The 18,171-nt window shown below is 41.4% G+C and overlaps 1 protein-coding gene across 7 annotated transcripts in view; it reads right to left on the bottom strand.

Annotated features, from left to right (window-relative positions):
* Positions 1-3,627: 3,627 nt before the first annotated feature.
* Positions 3,628-18,171, bottom strand: part of RIC8B (RIC8 guanine nucleotide exchange factor B) — a 102,594-nt gene continuing 88,050 nt past the window's right edge. For 4 of the 7 annotated variants that reach the window (XM_045186809.3, XM_045186811.3, XM_024579149.4 and 1 more), the window contains one exon: positions 3,628-4,994. In XM_045186809.3, coding sequence (XP_045042744.2) covers positions 4,883-4,994 — 112 coding nt within the window. In that variant the 3' untranslated portion in view covers positions 3,628-4,882. Of the gene's footprint in view, positions 4,995-10,866; positions 11,044-11,700; positions 11,840-16,094; positions 16,179-18,171 lie in introns of all 7 variants that reach the window. The other 3 variants (XR_006653804.3, XR_006653805.3, XM_045186810.3) reach the window with 3 other exon arrangements.

Raw genomic sequence — 18,171 nt, 5'->3', positions numbered from 1 at the left:
CCTCTGAGACTGGACACAGCTGGAGCTTATGGCCTGGGATCTTCACTGTGCTGCAGCGAAAAGGAAGCACAGGTCTGACTCTGGAAGCCTTGGAGAAGAGGTTCATTTTTCGCCTCAGGACAGCCTTTCTCAACCAGGATTCATCTGAACCACAAAGCTTAGAAAACGGCCAGAGTGACAATTTTTTTCTCTCCCCCGCACATAACTACCACCATTCTAGATGCACAGGAAAGTTGACTCACTCTATGCAATGAGTAATTTTGGACACCAAGGCTTAATCTCCCCCTCCCCCTTTAGAAAGGCTGGTCTGCTGCTTGTGGTTGAAGACTTGGTGCAAGGCTTCAGCCTAGTACCGTATTTTGCCGCGTTTAATGCGCACCCACGTTTTTGGACTAAACTTTCAGGAAAAAAATCTTTGGTTTAGTTTTTTAATCTATTTTTATATTTAGATACTTGTTTTTGTGTTATAAAGGAATTGTAACATTTATTTTTTAACATATTATGATACAAGAAGTTTCTTTAAAAAAAAGATTTTATTAACTTTTAGAGAGGGGAAAGAAAGGAGAAAGAGAGGGAGAGAAACATCAATGGGTAGTTGCCTCTCACTCACCATGCCCCCGCCCCCCACCAACTGGGGACCCAGCCTGCAACCCTGACATGTGCCCTGACTGGGAATTGAACTGGAGACCCTTTGGTTCACAGGCCAGCACTCAATCTATTGAGCTATACCCAGCCAGGGCAGGTACAAGAAATTTTATGTAACAAATAATTACAAAACACAAGAACAGGTACAAGAAATTTTACAAAGAATTAAGATTTATATAGATATGGAATTAGTACTACCCATGTATAATGAGCATCCTTATTTTTCCCTCAAAAAATTGGGCAAAAAGTGTGCATTATACATGGCAAAATACGGTACACCCTCCTAAGGCCTCTCTAGAAACCTTTCCCTTTCTTTGAAACTTCTCACAGCCGCAGTTGTTAAAATCTCTCCCTCCCGCACCCATGATTTGTTCCTTACTTAGAACACCACTCACTTATTCTTTGTCCTCCACATTGTGCCCGCCACATACCCAATTGTTCTGACAGGTGTCACCCTGTTCTTGGAAGAGTGACCCATCTCTCCTCCACCTCTGAAGTTACAGTGAAGACTATCTCCAAGAAAATTACTGCCAATAACCAGAATAACAGCAGTAAATACGTTTGATACCTTTTTTTTTTTTTTTGTACATGTCGACTGTTTGAAGTCACCTGGATCACTTGCTTTTCTCAAGTACCTCTCCTTGACGAAAGCTACAGAATCATCCGGGCACTTAATCTGCTATGGTCTGTGCTATAGAGGCTTCTGCAAGACTGGGGTCTGTGAGGCAAACCTGTTCTTCCTGGTGCTATTCCTACTTCATGCCGGGTCTTTGGCGCTGACAGGGCTCATGCTGCCTCCCAGAAGAGAGCAGGAACCTTTCTTTTTTTGGGTGGGGGGGCGGTCATCATGTCTTCTGTTAGTGAAAAATACCAGGGGGTGGGCAATTAGCAGTGTTTACCGCAATTCATATAATGGAACATCATATAGCCATTAATTTTTGAAGAATATTTATTGACATGGGAAAATGCTCACAATATATTAAAGAAGAAAAGCAGGATACAAATCTGTAAATACAGCATGATTCCCATCTTGTAGTAAAATAAATTATATATGCATAGAAAAAACACAGGACAGAAACACACTAAAACATTAACAGTGATTTATCTCAGGGTGGTGGGGTTTGGGGTGAATTAATTTTTTAAATTATTTTCTGCATTTTTCCAACCTTTTCACGATGAACATATATTACTTTTATAATTGAGGGGGCGTGGGGTGGGGAGGGAAGTCAATGCAGGTGACCCCCAGGACTAGGAGGTGGCAAGACCAACGTGGTAGTCAGGGGATACTTAGTACTTGTGCCTTGTCAGCCGGTGTCCTTGTGTGTAAAGGAGGGGTAATGCCTGTCCTGCCCGCCTCCCAGGACCACTGGGCGTGTAAAAGGGCCTCAGGTGTCTGTTGATTGTTACTCCAAAGCAGCAGCTCAAGCGCCCCATTTTAGGACACATTCCTCCATACCGTTTCAAAGGTCAGGAGGGATGATGGGACATGGGCCCAGAGTGAGGCTGGCCAGTGCATTCTCGTCATCACTGCAGGCCAGCATGCCAAGCAGACGTCTGCAGAGAGCTTGCAGCCCTGGCCTCTGACCTAAAGGACTCCAGGCCCTTGCTTGCGATGCACTACTGAGCAAGCCTCCCACCCACACGTCAACACCAGGTCACCTCCCGCTTATAAAGTTCTTTAATCTGGTTCTGCTGAAATAATTATTGCTTAAAATGGCCTGAGAATTACCACTCTTCCAGCATCCCAGAGTCAAGGAGGCAAGGTGGACAGCGTGGTGAAAGGGAAGGGGAGTGGTTAGGGATCAAGCCAGCTGGAGTTGGACAGACTTGCCATCTTGCCATGTGGTGCCGGATGACACGCTTTATGGAGATGATGTCTGAGATGTTATGAGGTTACATGAGATAACATACATGGACAACCCAGCAAACAGTGAGCACGCAACAGATGTCAGTTCTTTCCGTGTGCAGGATGAAGTCACTCTGAACCTCTCCCCCTGCAAATTCTTTCATTAAAATCAAAGCTTAGTGCCCAGCGCAGGGAAACCGAAAATGAAGCAGAACCCTTTGAAAGCGTAAGCGCAGAGCTACTTAAACGGGACTGTTCAAACACCGCTGCGTGAGTCATGCTGTTTCATTTAACTCGTCTTCATTTAGGGAGGCCGACACTCATGCCAAAGCTATTGGGTTGTAGAAATTACAAAAATACCTTAAAACTGCACTTGCAGAATGAAGTAATAAAAATACTTAAATTCTTCTTTTCTAAGCTTTTTTTCACTTGATCTAGAACTATAAACTGCCAAGTTTCATTTTATTTACTGTTGTTAAAACGCGAGTCAACCAACAACTTCTATTCCCAAAAATTTTGGACGAAAATTCTAAAACGTATCGTATTCTTCGCAGTTTTGTTAGTAGTGTTCTGGATTTATTTTCTTTGAAGAAACTCATGGTTACCACTCTGAGAATGAGCCCTGGGCCACACTGTCGTACAGACACTTTCTAGGGCAACAAGAGTGTCCCTTGGGAAACAGGCTGCCTTGATTTGCAGCACCTGGAGCACTGTATCCATTTTCGCCGCCTTCCTGTCCAGCCATCGCTGCTTTCAGTAAGCCTGCCTTCCAGCCAGCACTCCTCCTTTGCTATTTTTCCATGGACTTGAAAGCCAGATAACTAAACATGTTTGAAATGTATGCAAATTTTAGTAAAGAGGCAAAAAGAAATCGAGGCTTTCTCCTATGAGTAAACTGCAAGAAATGTTTGACATTTCTTTTGGCAGCTCAAAGGCATTTAAAAACAATTCCTGATTTGTTGTTTTGCCAGAGAAGTGACTTCTGGATAAATGACATTTTTCACTGACATTGCATGTACCTATCCTTAAAAAGGCTACTATGGTGAGACAATGGAGGTAAAAGCACTTGGAAAAGCATGAACTGTGAAACGGTGTTGTTCATCCCATGTATCTATAAAGAAACACACACAAATGGCTGAATTGAATCAACCCCAACGTTTTATTTAATTTAAAGTTTTAAAAGGCAGTGGTTAAGCACATTATCTATGTGTATATATGTATGTATACAAACATACATACATATACAAAAGGAAACCAACCCCTTTTCAACTTTAGCCACTGATTAACCAGGCTCACTGATTCATTTTCTACTTCTTCATATGACCAATTTTGAAAGTAAAAATAAACAGCCTTAATCAGTTTAACAGTAACTATTTGTGTTTCTTCTCTTTTAAATAAATAAGGTTACCATTAAACTGATCATATGGTAGAAAGGTAGAACACACTCACACCGGCACACACAGTCCCCAATTTAAAACGTGACATATGAATGACCTGTATGTACAAAAGGGTGCTGCTGACCATCCCAGCCCTGGCAGAGGCCACAGAAGAACTCCCAGTACTCGGGAATCCCCATTCCCTCTGCTGGGTTGGAGGACATGTGTTCCTGGCACCCTAAATTAGACCTCAGAATGCATGCTCCCCATGCGACGATACAGATGGGGGTTCAGCTCCACGGTACTAGTGTTCAGGTACGTGAGGGAATAAATAGGCATTTGTAGCTGCCTCAGAACTAAACCATCATTTATAACTCTTTATAGGGAGAAATGTATTCTGAAGTTCTAGATTAGAGACATACAAACTTTTAGAGTGTAATCAGTTTGCAAGTCTGGGGCTGTGTGTGTGGTGTGCGCGCATTTCCACTTATTTATATAAAACTGAAATGAAGAGTGGGGCTAGGCTCATGGAGCAGCTGCTTGGCTTCCCTGCAGTCGGTCCTGACCTCACAAGTCACTTGCCTCAGCCCTTATTTAGCAGCTCATTCTGCTTCTCACGCGCCTCCGCCTGCTGGAGAGATTCAGAAGGGGCAGCTCACACAAGTGACTGGAAGGACGCAGCTAAATCTTCTGCTAAGAATCTTGGCAAAGGGACCTGCCAGATTCAGCCCGGGTTGCTGTAAAGAATGAAGTCCTTCAGTTCCGTCCCGATGCGATGGCATTATTCTGCTGCTGCCAGCCCCTGCAACTCCATCCAACTGCAGCTCTGCATGAATGCCTCGGTATCGCGAAAACACAGGTCACCTCTTCAATATGCCGGATTCTCAATGAGTAAACCAGTTAATGTGTTTCTAGCCAAAGCAAGGGCATAAATGTTTTAGAGAAAAGATTCCCCTGGAGCTACAGAGAAAAGATGCTGATAAAAGCAATATTGAGAGTTGAGCAGGTGATGCTTTCAGTCTGTGTCAGAGCTGGTCTCTTCGATGACTGAGTACTGGCTGAGTGCTTCCTCCAAAGGCGTTATTGTCCCATCAGGTTTTAGTCCCATTGGTTTAAGCAACTCCTCTCTGGAAAAAGAGATAAAAGAAAGAAAAAAAAAAGTATTCACCAGCATCACACGCACACCCCTCCCTCCCGCCCCACTCTACATCCTTTTAAAAAGAAAAGTCTTTAAAAACCAAAGTATTTTTCCTCAAGCTCTCTGTGTGTTTGTAACAGGAAAGATGAAAGGGGCATGGAAAGAAAAAGAGGGAGATAAAAGACTTCATTCACACAGGCCAAACCTCCTAAGCCAATTAAAAGTATGAGAAGTCAAGGTCTAAATGGGCTCAGGACAAGGAGCAGGTCTCTTCTGTTTTTAATAATTAACTTTTTTTCCCCTTTTGTGGGTTTGTTTTGTTTTGGTGAAGTTGAAGCTACCAAAATTTCACCTGTCCCAGTGGGCCAGGCATACAATTAAATGGCTGATGTGATACGTGTGGATTTCATTCAATGGAATAAACATGTCAGATTTGATTTTTGCCTCCCCAATCTCTAGTGATAAATAAGTACTTATTGATTCATTTCAAATCAGTTGGCCTTCCCTAACTTTCTCCCTCCCTTTTCTTTCCTTCTTTCTCTCTCTCTCCCCCCACCCCTTCTTTTGTAAAAACACCATTGCTTTTGTTTGTGGCAGTTTAATTATGAGGCTGACAGCCATTTTAATCTCTTCAAAGCTTCCCAACTGCCCCTTTCCAACTAATCCAATTATATCTACTCCAGGAGTTACAGCCTCATCTCAAGATGATTAATTATTGATTAAGCCAATCAAAAAGCATTAGGATTTATTTAATCTTTTCATAGGCTCAGATTTATTACATGGAGATTATGGCAAATGTACCTATTGAGTTGCTAACTCTAGTCCTTCTACCCCTGAAGGTCAGCAGTGCACTTGAAGTGGAGCCTTGAACTGGCACATGAGCTGCTTAAAACATAGTTCTCACAGATATGGGCATCATCCCCTGAACACGTCTACAACCAAGAATCCACATGGCAGTGGCTATAATGTTGGTGGGATGTGGAGGCAAACAATACAATCTCCACTCCTCTTGCCTCCTTGCTGTGGTCCCCGCAGGCCAGCACAGAGGGCTCCCTCCTGGGAAGGACCGGCCACCCAACAGTGTGATAGTGCTGCAGGTGCGGTGAGACATCCTGACGTGGGGTAAGAACAGCTCAGTGGTCCCTGATAAGCCAACAGTAGCCTAGTCAAGCATCTCTGGCTAGCACTGGAAGACTATGTCTGAGAGTTTGAAAAATAAGTAATATGGATGGCTGACTGGCTAAGTTGAGGATCCTGAATATTTTAAAGTAGGAAACATGTTTCCTGCTCCAAGAAATGGGGTCAGAATCATAGAACTTAAAGTTGAAGGGGCCTTGGAGATCATTTAGTCCAACCCCCTCTTTAAGAAGAGACTGAGTGACTTACCCAAAGTCACAGAGCTAGTGCTAGCGCTGGACCTGGGACACAGGGCTTCTGACTCCCAGTCCAGTGCTCTCTGCAGCACACACACCTGGCTAGCTGCTCTAACAGCTGAACAGGGTGCGCTCAGTGTCTGTTCAATAATTGTGTGCCAGGACCTACGTCACATACCAGGGAGACCAGGAAGACTGGGTACAGGTACTGCATTTGAGTGGGTGAAATATGTACATGAAAAGCAACTCAGAGCAGAATGAGGCAAAATGCTACAAGACACTCACAAAAAAAAAAGAACTGTGGCAGCTCCTGAGAAGCAGAGCCCAGCTTGCCAGGGGAAGGTGGGGACGGCACACCATGAGGTGTCCTGTGCTAGGCAGAGCAGGCACAGGGCATTTCAGGCAAAGGAGGCGGTGTAAAGGGCTCTGTATGGCCCCATCTGCTTGTGTGACTTTGCAGACCTTTTTGGATTGTGTTACGCTCTTTCTGTCTCTGCTCTCTAAAACTGTGAAAGACTGGTGTCTGTGGAGTGGTGAGGGTCTGCGAAGGAACAGCAAGAGGTAAGGGTAGTTTGGGGTCTAGTGATCAAGTGTCCTAAAAGCCCAAGGTGCCCGGGTTTTGCCCTGCCAAAATGCCCGGTCTGGCTTGGCTCAGAGGGAACTGTCCTCAGTGGCATGTGGTGGACACACCGGAACAGGGAAAACTGGTGGCAGAGAAACAAGTCAACAGGATGTCACTGAAACTGTGTGAGAGAGGACTCAGAAAGCTGGATTACGGCTGTGATGTGGGAAGACAAGGCTACGTTTCTGCGTAGATCTGTGATCCACTGGAAGGGCAGGGGGCTGCCTGGGGAAAGAGAGTAAGGAGCAGCGCGTCCCTGTGCTTCCAGGTCAGATGACCACGCGGACGGTCACACCACTCACTGCAGCAAGAACGGCGCAGAGAGAGCAGCTCTGGCAGGAGAGGCTGACGTCTTTACTACGTGAGGAGCTTGAGGTCCTTGCATGACAGCCAAGTGGAAATGTTTAGTGGAGAGCTAGAATGATGTTTCCATTCAAACTTCTCTCCAGCAAGGATATATACTATGTATATCTGTATTTTTATCACACAGTTTCCTAACTATGTGCTGGAGGACTTTATGACATTGGACATTATTTACTAATAACTGATACAAAAGGAAAAGGGGACAATCTGTTGGGAATGAAACATTAAGCGATAAGAAAGTTCAAAGATCTAAGGAAGTTGGTGCCTTGAGGGTACAGTAAGATGGGGTGGGGTGAAGGGCTGGGGTAGGTAGAAGTAGATGAGACTAGAGAAATTCTACCAAGATAGGGATGAATTACTGGGCAGATATACCACCACCCCTAACACTACTGCATTTCTTTGATGCTGGCTAGGTACCAACTGCACAGAGTAGCTAGCTTTCTCATTCAAGCCCCAGGAGGAATGTGTTCAAATCATGCCCATCAGTTTCACCCCTACTCCTTAATCCAGTTTCACAATGGAAATAATTAAGAACAATTCAAAAGTTTTATGCCCCATAATTCATCTACAGAAAAAAAGACACTGTATTTTTTTACCCTGTATTTTAATTCCCACTTGTGAACTATTCTTCACACGCATTTATTTTCTGGGTCTTTGTCTCACCCCTCCACTGACATGGAAGCACCTCCGAGGGTAAGACTTATTTTCCTTTCCACATGGCTCCATGGGATGGCTGGGCTTACTGACACTTCTGCAGGAGAGGTGTCAGTGATAACTGGCCACATAACAGTGCACCGTGCAAATGAATTCAGGCAGCAATGTGATGTAGTGAAACAAAAAGATCTGGAGCCAGGAGGTTTGTTGGCAAAGTCCTGGCTCTTCCACTTACCAGCTGTGTGGTCGTGGGCAAGTCTCTGAGTGTGCTTCCCCACCTGTGAAATGGGAATGATGGGAATGCTAGCTCTAACTACTTCCTGATGATGATGTAAGGAGCGGCAGTAATAGTACTAATAGTGGTAGTAGCAGTAGTAACAAAAGTGCAGATGAAAGGTTTCTATGAACTGTAAAGGAGTCCTAAATATTAGTTACTGTTGTGGTATAATGAAAGACACATACAGGTTTAGAGCCAGAAAGCCCTAGGTTCTAATCCTGGGGCACTAAGACCTTAACTCTCTATCTGCAGAACTGGGATGAAAATACCCACCTCGCTGAGTTGTCATGACACATCTCAGGTGCACAGTGCAGTGGCTGGAATGTAGCTGCAACCCACGAGCTGCATTTCCTGCCACGGGATCACGCAGAGTTTCCCCAAGCTCATTAGGGCACTCTTTGGGAATTAAACGGAGAGGGTATGCAGCAGCAAATAAAAGACATGGTCCCTGTCCTCAAGAAGCTTTTAGTCAGTTCAGATGATGAAACACACACACATATTAAACAATATTAAAAGAATTACAGAACAGCAGATCAATAAGCTTGAGATGATTAACAGGCAAAGCCCTGCTTTCCCTAGCCCGGCAGTTCAATATACCCTTATTGCAACTGAAATTTGTTTAAATGAGATCTCGCCCTGTTTGGGAGCAGAAAGAGAGAGGTTCGCTTACAGATATGTGACTACTTTTTCTTGTAGACCCCAGCCTTTTTTTCCAAACTGCCATCTTAAACAAACGTTTCTGGTATTCTTCCTTTCTATCATACAACTAGCAGTCCACAAATAGCAAAATGAAACCTGGATATAGAAACTCACTCCTAAAAGGTCTGATAAATGACCTGGTTATACTGGACTGTTTCATTTCATCAGCTCTGTTGTAGACAGATCAGCAAGGTATGGACGGAGAATGGGAAGCACTGATGGATGCCACAGAAATGCTGCTCCGCCAGTCATGAACATGTGGGAGGGACACGGGAGGAGATGGGGATGCCGCCCACGGGCTCCTTGCAGGAGATGGACTCAGGGCCAGACTGTAACAGCAGAGATGAACATGGACTCACGGGGAGAAAGGCATCCCAGAAGCAGAAGAATTTGTCAAGCAAAGGCACAGAAGCAATAGTTAGTTGTGTGCAGGGACTGGCAAACAGGCTTGCTTGGTTGAAGTCAAGGGAAAAAAAAGCTCAAAACAGATACGGGGCACAAAAAAGAATCTCAATGGAGACTGAAATCCTAGGCTGACAAGTCAGGATTACAGTACAGAGGAGGTTTTGTCTTCTCTTTCAAGGGCCCTACATTTAAGAATATTTTTTATTAAAAATAATTCTCATTACATAGTTGGAAAGCTATGAAACAGTATCACTGACATTAAAAGGAAAGTGTTCTATGCATTAATTTTCATATCCCTATGTGTCTAGCACAGTGCCTTGCAGATAGCAGCTCCTCAATAAGTGCTTATGAACTAAATTTAGTTGCAGTTGACACTATCTTGCACTTTCACAGAAAGGAAAGGTATGGTGTTTTATGGGCTTCCTAATAAATAAACCACGACCAAGAGAAAGCTAGATTTTTGTGTAGAAGATTCACTTTCATCATCAGGATCCTCAGAGTTAGGACAGGTAGTATTAGCATCTTGCAGGAAATTCTGCATAATGCTTTCCAGGGACTTCTCGTTCTCTACTAGACTGTGAGCAACTTGAGGGCAGAGTCCATGTCTTATCTGGCTGTGATTTGTGAATCTAGTATCAGATGGAGCACACAGTAGGTACTCAGTGAAAGAATATAATACACGGGTCATAGTGTGAAAGGAGAATGGTAGAGAATCGTTTGTCAGGAAACATTCTCATATTATTTTAACTGTAATTAATTATTTCACCAATGAGTCCGTATCATCAGACATTGTGACGTCCAGTAGAAGTCAGGCCTCCTCTGCACCACACAGCCTGCAACTCCCAACTACTAATTGGTGTGGACTCAGCTTCTTGTATGTGGGGCATCCGGTCGTCTAGATTCTAATCTCAGATCTTCCACTAACTTGCTGGGTGTCCTTGGGCAAGTCATTCCCTTCTCTGGGTTTGAGTCTCCCCATCTATAAAACGAAGGGGTTGGACAAATGATCCCCAAGATTCTATTCTCAGAGTCTGAATATTACGCTACTAAATAGTTTTGATCTCTATAAAAAGCTGCTAGGTTTTTAAGACACTAAAACTCAATACTGCTAAACCTTTGTTTTTAATCAGTATATTCTAAGCCTACAAGTCAAACACAACATCCTACCTACCTGTCACTGACATACGTCAAGACCAGAAATCCTTTCTGCAAAACTATCAGATGATTGGAATGATTACAAAAGTAAATCAAAGCAATGGCAAGGGTTACAAGGAAGGATCTAAATTCAATCATGGCCCTCAATAAACAGGCCGTTTCATGAGGGGTGACTGGTCCTAAATTCTGAAGGTCCCATCTAAAAAGGATGGCTTCGATGTCAGATATATGTACATCATGGTTAAACAGAGATATTGTGTATTGAAATGTGCATCAGGATTAAGATATACAGCAACAACTCCTTCATACTTACCTTCAATGCTACACACAGGCCTTAACACAAGTTAAGACTGCCCTCGTTATCATCAAAAAGTACAGTGATGTCTACTGGACAAAGAGCCCATTCTAGGCACTGTGACAGTATCATGGCGGGCTTCTCATCTGATCAGGCATCTGGCCAGGGAAGAGATAAGCCTCCAAGAATGTTCAACTGGAACGAAACATCATTTAGAAATTTGATCTTACTGAACGGTAAGGAACCATAATCTATAAGGGTTTGGCCAGGCACGAGGACACAGATAAAGCACGTCCAAGAAAGGAAACCCTATTTTGCCCCAGTCTAACCCATAGGACTGCTAATGGAAACCAAAAAACAAAAACAAAACTTTCTTAAAGTTGTAGGGGTGGGAGATTATGGGATTTATACCATATTTTAAACTTCCTGGTATATATGTATATTTCCAAATATATGTGAACACTTTCCTAAGCCACCACTTCCCTGTAAGTATGGCCCTCTGGGATGCCTGGGCCTATGTAACTTCTCAGAACCTTAGAGAAGGTTCCACTTGTTAGGGCTTCTGGTTCCTATGTAACTCTCTCCCCCAGAAATGACAGTGCAATATTGGGGCTCAGAAAGTAACATACCCAATCGCACATTACGGAATAGGTCAGATGTGTATGTGTATGAAACACCTTACTTGACCTGGAAGCAAGAGAATACTCTTGCCCACAGCACATATTTTTGTGCAATACAAACAAAGCATTCAATTCAAGTGTACTTGTTGAAAAACAGGACATAATTAAGCAGTTGGTAAAATGCATTCTTGTTTCCCACTTGCAAATCTCCCAAGAGTCCCTTCGAATTTACCTATACGAGTTTCAGCTTCCCGCTTGCCACTTAGCTTGATAACGACTCAAAAATCATTCCCTTGTTTTCAAGGGCTCTTCTTTCTTGTCTGCTCTGTGTACTACAGGGCAGTATTGACACATGGAATTAATGACAGGGTCTGTAATGAAACAACAGTCATGCAAACACCGGTCTGCTCTTTTGATAAAACAGTATGTTAGAGACCTATTCACCTCCCTCTAATTGAGTACTACTGCATAATAGTTCCGATCCTTTTATGTAACATATTTTGTTCTATGATTAGAAAGGAAGAAAAGGGGGAACCTATAAGGCATTGCTCCCTTCAATCACCCCCTGGTTAATTCTGTTTTTAATGAGGGTGGCTGTTATTTAGGCAGGTTCTGTTACATACTTGTTTTGTTGACTTCTGTATAATGTATAACAAAACCCAGGATAGGATAATTGGGAACCATTTCTTTGGCACAGGGATTCCTGCTCTTAATGCAAGGTTGGCTTGGAAAAAAGAAGCCTGACATTTCAAATTAGCCATTTCATATTTAATTCCTTTAAACATCTGAAAGATAGGATGAGAAACTGGTATATAAATAAAGCCTTTTAATTAACACACAGCTTTCTCCAAAATGCCTGCGAGAATGGAGCCTGAGATAGCCTGGAGAAAGCTCTGCAATCTTTGCCATAATCCCACGTCTGAAAGTGCATCTTATTTCAAGGTCTCAGGATCACTGGAACAGTCAGTCCATAATTCACTGAAGTACAATGGATTTCCCACTAGCTTGTGATATTCTTATAAGTGTTTTTAACTCTCTCCCCCCCACCCCAAATAATATTACAACCTTTGACCTTGGTGAACATGTTCAGTTATATGCTATGAAAGTGTCTTTTGGACCCTGATCTTTCATCTTTCATTGTGCCTCTCGTCTAATGGCTTCCTAGTGCTGACTGGTTATACCGATTTTCCACTAAGCCACTAACCCAATAGGTAGGAGGTATATGGTGGCTTTTCCATAGCAAATTCCAGGTATTCAGGCTGCATCTTTCAAAAATGATTCTGAGGACGTTTCCTTAGCCCTCACTATTATGCTTTGGGTTTGGGCACAGTTTGGAAGATTAAACATGTAGCATACAAATATCACCCCCAAGACAAATGAATATGGCATATTGTCCACACCATGTCCTTCTACCTTGTGAAGGCAACAGGGAGTTTCCTAAAGAGTCCCAAAGGGAAGGAAGCCTTTTTAAAGTTAAGTTTTCCTAATGTGATCACACTAAATAACAGAATTTGTCAGAATACCTATAATCATTCTTTTCAAAACTGAGACCTTATATTAAAAAAACAGACCTTATATTAACAAAGAACAATAGCAATTTGACTGGTTTATTCTATATAAAGCTGTTTTTTTTTGTTGTTGTTGTTGTTAAAAATATAGGTGATTTATTTAGCTCCTGACCTGATATTTGAAAAGAGCTCAAATCAACTATGGAATGAAGAACAGGAAAAATGTCTTCCAAATCTTAATTCTCTTCTCAGGTAAATATGGTTACTGTCTGTCTTTATGCTTTGCACTTGCTTAAAATTTAGAATTTCTTATTTAAAATAATCAGACTGAATAATTTTGGGGAGGTGTTGGTAATTTTCAGAAGGCATGGTCTGGAGTCTGAAGACTGAGAACTGAGTCCTGGGGTCGTCTGGGCCAGCCATGTAAGCACTGGTCCCGTCCACTCTCCAGTACAATGCCTCTCTCCCTGCCTGCTCCGCAGGGCTGTTTCAATTACTAATAGAGATGATATATATGGAAGTACTTTTTAAAAAAATTTAAAGCACTATATAAATATTAGTCTTTTATTACTGTTCTCAATTCTGTTAGAAGAACACATGCAAAGCTTCTAAAAATTTGCTACCTGCCTCACATTAAATGGCATGGTTAAAATGCAGAGAAAGAAGTTAGGGGTAGTGCTAGAAAAATAAAATTCAGTTTTTTCCTTAAGTGCAAGTGGTTCTTTATTATTTTTTGGTAATTTCTTTATAGAATTTTCCTACCCTATTGTCAAAATTAGCAAAATAAATATTAATAAGAGGTCAGCATGCCAACTGACACTACTGAATGAAGCAGTAGAAACAGAAGTTCTTACATGTTCTCCCCCAAGTAGCCTTAAAAGTTAAATGAGGAGGGTAACTAACTAATAGAGCAAATAACCAGAGGGTTATTCTTATTTGATATTTCTCTAATAGAAGGCCATTTCAGCTAGTGCTTAAACCAAGAGCTCAAAGCAATCATTCCTACCACAGAGTTAAAGAGCAATGACTACCAACAGGCAATACAAAGGTAGCATGACGTCCTTCTTAAGAGTTGTCTAGCCAAAGGAAGGGCCCTCAACAGCCTAATAATATATAATAATATCAAGTTTTTCAAGTTAATCCTCCCCTGCCACTGTGAAGATATATTAATTTACCTGGATCCAAGTTCCCTTAATTGAACTTCCAAGCAACCTTACAGTGTATGTTAATGATTTGGAAGAGTGCTATCTAATGGAAATACAGTGGAAGCTACAAAATATAAGCCAGATACGTAATCTTAAATGTTCTAGTAGCCACACTGGAAAAGTAAGATATACGTTTAATAAATTGGGTTTGACTCAGCATATAAAAAATATTTATTTCAAATGTAAAATCTATATTAAACAACTGAGATATTTTACTTTCTCTTTTTATACTGAGTCTTTGAAAGTCTGAGCATTTAACAATTATAGGACATCCCAGTTCAGACCGACCACGTTTCAAGTGCTCAACAGTTCTATCTGGCTGGCGGTCACATTATTGGACAGAGAAGATCTAGAGGATTTTCTGATATAAATAACTGAGATCTTTATACTTTCGTGCCTACAACGTACCTACAACAGGTATCACAATGCTTTAAAAATGGGACCACATTTCTGAAACGTACCTGAAAAGCATTTCTTTCACTAGCTCTTCAAAAAGATGGGTGTAATCATAGTTGTTATTTTGTAAACAGAGTAAAGTAACTTATTTTAAGGAAAAGATTACATAATTATTACTTTTTAGTCATAAATCAACTGTCCCAGCTTTAGTAAGTTTAAAAATAATCTTTGGATTAAAAAGAACTATTCCATATTTGGTACCTGCATTAATTAAGAAAGCCATGTCCCCAATACCACACAATGACAAGCAATTAATTAATTAATTGGATAAGAAGAGAAATGGGAAAATTATTATTTATTTATATAAATGTAAATTTTAAAGTATTTTCATAGAATATATAGGCAAAAAGGCGATGTACCTTATTAAACAGTGATGGGGAAAGAGTAGGGTATAAGATTAATCATTCCTGGTTCCAAATAAGGAACTAAAGGGGTTTAGACAAGTCAAACAAACTTGAAATATTATTTCCCTTGGTTAGTTTAAACTTAAGCCAATCAATTCTCTCTCCTCTTTTTCTGGAGGAGGCTCCATTATTATATACGAGTGGTGTGCTGTAGCTAAGGTGAATGCAATTGTATTAGCCACAGTGGACTTGCTTAACCACACACAGTCCCCATTCTAATCTCCCGCTTAAATTGCAGGGGCTTATGGTGTTTTTCAATTCAGAGAAAGAAAGAGGAGGTGGCCAGGCAGGCAAATTTCACCTCCTTTTCCACCTCTGCTCTCACATTAAAAATGTTAAATGAAGCTTTCTATAATCTCATGCCGCAGGCCTTAATGCTTATGTTTGATAAATATTATAATTATCTTTCTATATTAAAGGAATTATGTTCCCGGATATTTAAACTAGCCAGTCATGGGCCAAAGAACCTTTATGGAATTCTTTTCTAGCCCTGCATTTTATGACATTTGTCCAAAAAATGGAACTGTCAAAAGTCTACTTTAAAGTCTTAAACCATACAGGCTATTTCACAGAGCAGGAAACCTGCCTACAGATTGGGGGAGCAGCTGTGTTATTTCCTTCCACACTGGGGAAACCACGGGATACAAGGCACTGTACTAGCTAGACATGATGGGATTAACAGGGCTCAGATTATTCTCAAACTCTTAAGACCTCTAGGTCCAATGCCAATCCCCTCATCTACATCTGTCACAAATACAGTCCTTACACTTAAAAATAAACAAACAAGCCAACAAACACACCACCTAGAATACTACTAAGTCAGTTGGTATTTGATGGGAAGAAAATGTCTGAGCACTAATCTCTCCATGTCCTTGGGAATCTAGGTGAGATAAAGCTGCTAGATGGTGAGCTCCTTGAGGCAGTGGCTATGTCGAGCATGGAGGCAAAATGGAAATGTAATTTTAATTTTTGCATTGGTGGTTTTAAGGTTTGGGTAGTGAGTATCACCTATCCCCTACACCAGGCTCAGTAACAGTATTTGGCATGACCAACCTTAGTCATCACTTTGGTAAGAGCTTTGGCACGGGCCACTGTTGCTAACCACCATCCTGGTGCAGGTCCTTCACATCTGCTCTCCTACGGATGGAAAAAAGGAAGTGTCTAGTGTCCATTCATTGGCCACGTCACCTCCAACCCTATCCTTTACTCACATGCCTTTCAGTTCAGGCCCAGGAGAAAATGATTTCATTTTTGAGAAGGAAGGTTAATCACACAAAGCTACAGTACACTTTTAGTGCAATAAAGACTTGGTAGGATGCAGACATCCTTAGAGTGACAGCTGAGGGAACTAACCAGCAGCACAATGCTGAAGAGGATGATTAGGAAGTGTTCTGGCAAACACTGACTCTAACAGACAGACACAGTATAGCACAGTGGACAGAGCAAAGGTCTTGAGTTCTGGAAAGAAGTTCCTAGTCTCAATTTACTATGAAGCTAGAAAAAGAATGTATGTGAAGTGTTTTGTAAACTGTTAAAGGAAATGAATTATCACCAGCCATTAGTTTGGAAATGTTTGGGGCAACTCTTTGGGTCTGGCTTCCCCCAATGATAAATCTGATAATATATTAATCAAATAATGATAAAATAACTTGAGTTCTTTGGAAGAAAGACATAGTATGTGAATACCAAAGATTTATCTTATTAACAAGAGTAAGGTTCCCTCCACCTTCAGTGAATGGTCATTTCTCCATTTGTCTATTAAAACACCTCTTACACTTCAAGGATCAGCACAAATGCTACCGTCCCTATGAAAAAGTCCCTGATTCATCCAGACAGAATGAACTGCTCCTTTTCCTGGGTGCTTACAGTTCAACACAGTCCTTACTTTATCATTATTTTCTTCTACTGTGTATTCTAGAATTCCTATTCTAGACTAGATTACAGTCATTTCCTTCACGAGACTGTGAGTTTTCCAAAGGCAGAGACTGTCAGGTTCACTGGTCTCCCTCATCTTCCTAGCACAGTAGCTTGCACAGAATAGCTGCTTAATAAATATTCCCTGAATTGTACTGTATGCAGTTTACTTTGGCTTTATGGCTTCTTGTTTATCTCAAAAAACAAAAACAAAAACAACCAACAACAGTGAAAAGTGAGGAGAAACTTAAGACAAACATGTAAGATGCACAAAGAATGGCTTCATTCTTTGCATTCCTGCATTGGAATGCCCACTGCTGATCTCCACTAGGTTTTGTCACTGATTTGTTATTTAGTGAGAGCCAATGTTAGAAAGAACATAAAGGCAAACAATGTAAAAAACCCACCACATGCAAAAAGTCTGTGATTTAGGACTATTCTCAAAGTTGCCTTTAGCTTCAACTTTAATAGTGAAATCGGTACCAGCAAAGCCAACACAAGACATATCTGCTCCATTTTGTGTAAAAATCAGTGTCCCCTTCAGACTGAGTCGGGCATCTCTCTGCTGGGTGTTTCTGGACGACTATGTGTTTCCTTTGAGGCATAGTTTAAATTAAGTGGAAGCTTAGAAGCTTGGTATTTCAGACTTGACGTTTGTGTATTTTTGCTGGCAGCTTCTAGACTGTGTGGATTTTCCTGAGATTACAATAAGGAGAAGGACCTGGCACTGTTTTCTGTCTCTTTTATAGGCATGCCTTATGATATGGTCCTGTCTCTTTCAGTAAGTCCAGTATCTAAATTACACTGCATTACCTTAGGTAGTTCTATCCCCCATCTCCTACTTTCCTAACCTGGAGTTTACTCACAGATATATGGGCCAGTTGACCAGCATTTGTGTTATCTTTTAAGAACTCATATTATTGAAATAATTTATGAAATGGTGTTTGTGTAATTAACTGGTTTGCTGTTCTAACACACTAATATGCTCCACTCAGGTCCTGCCAGCACTTCTTTCTCCTACCAGAGGGACTCTGTAGGTTCTCCTCCTGTTTCATTTATACCACTGTGTTTCACTGTGTTGGCTGTTTCATTGGTTGGAAACAGCCAACGCAAATCCCATTTTTGTATATATTCATTCCAAACTTGTTATTCTGCCTCCTATAGGTCTGTCATATCAGTATCTTATCTTTATGAATCCATTCAGGGAAGGAACATG

Source organism: Desmodus rotundus, chromosome 3, assembly GCF_022682495.2.
Source record: "Desmodus rotundus isolate HL8 chromosome 3, HLdesRot8A.1, whole genome shotgun sequence".
In the NCBI taxonomy this organism is placed as follows: Eukaryota; Metazoa; Chordata; class Mammalia; order Chiroptera; family Phyllostomidae; genus Desmodus; species Desmodus rotundus.
This window is presented reverse-complemented; position numbering and strand designations above follow the sequence as displayed.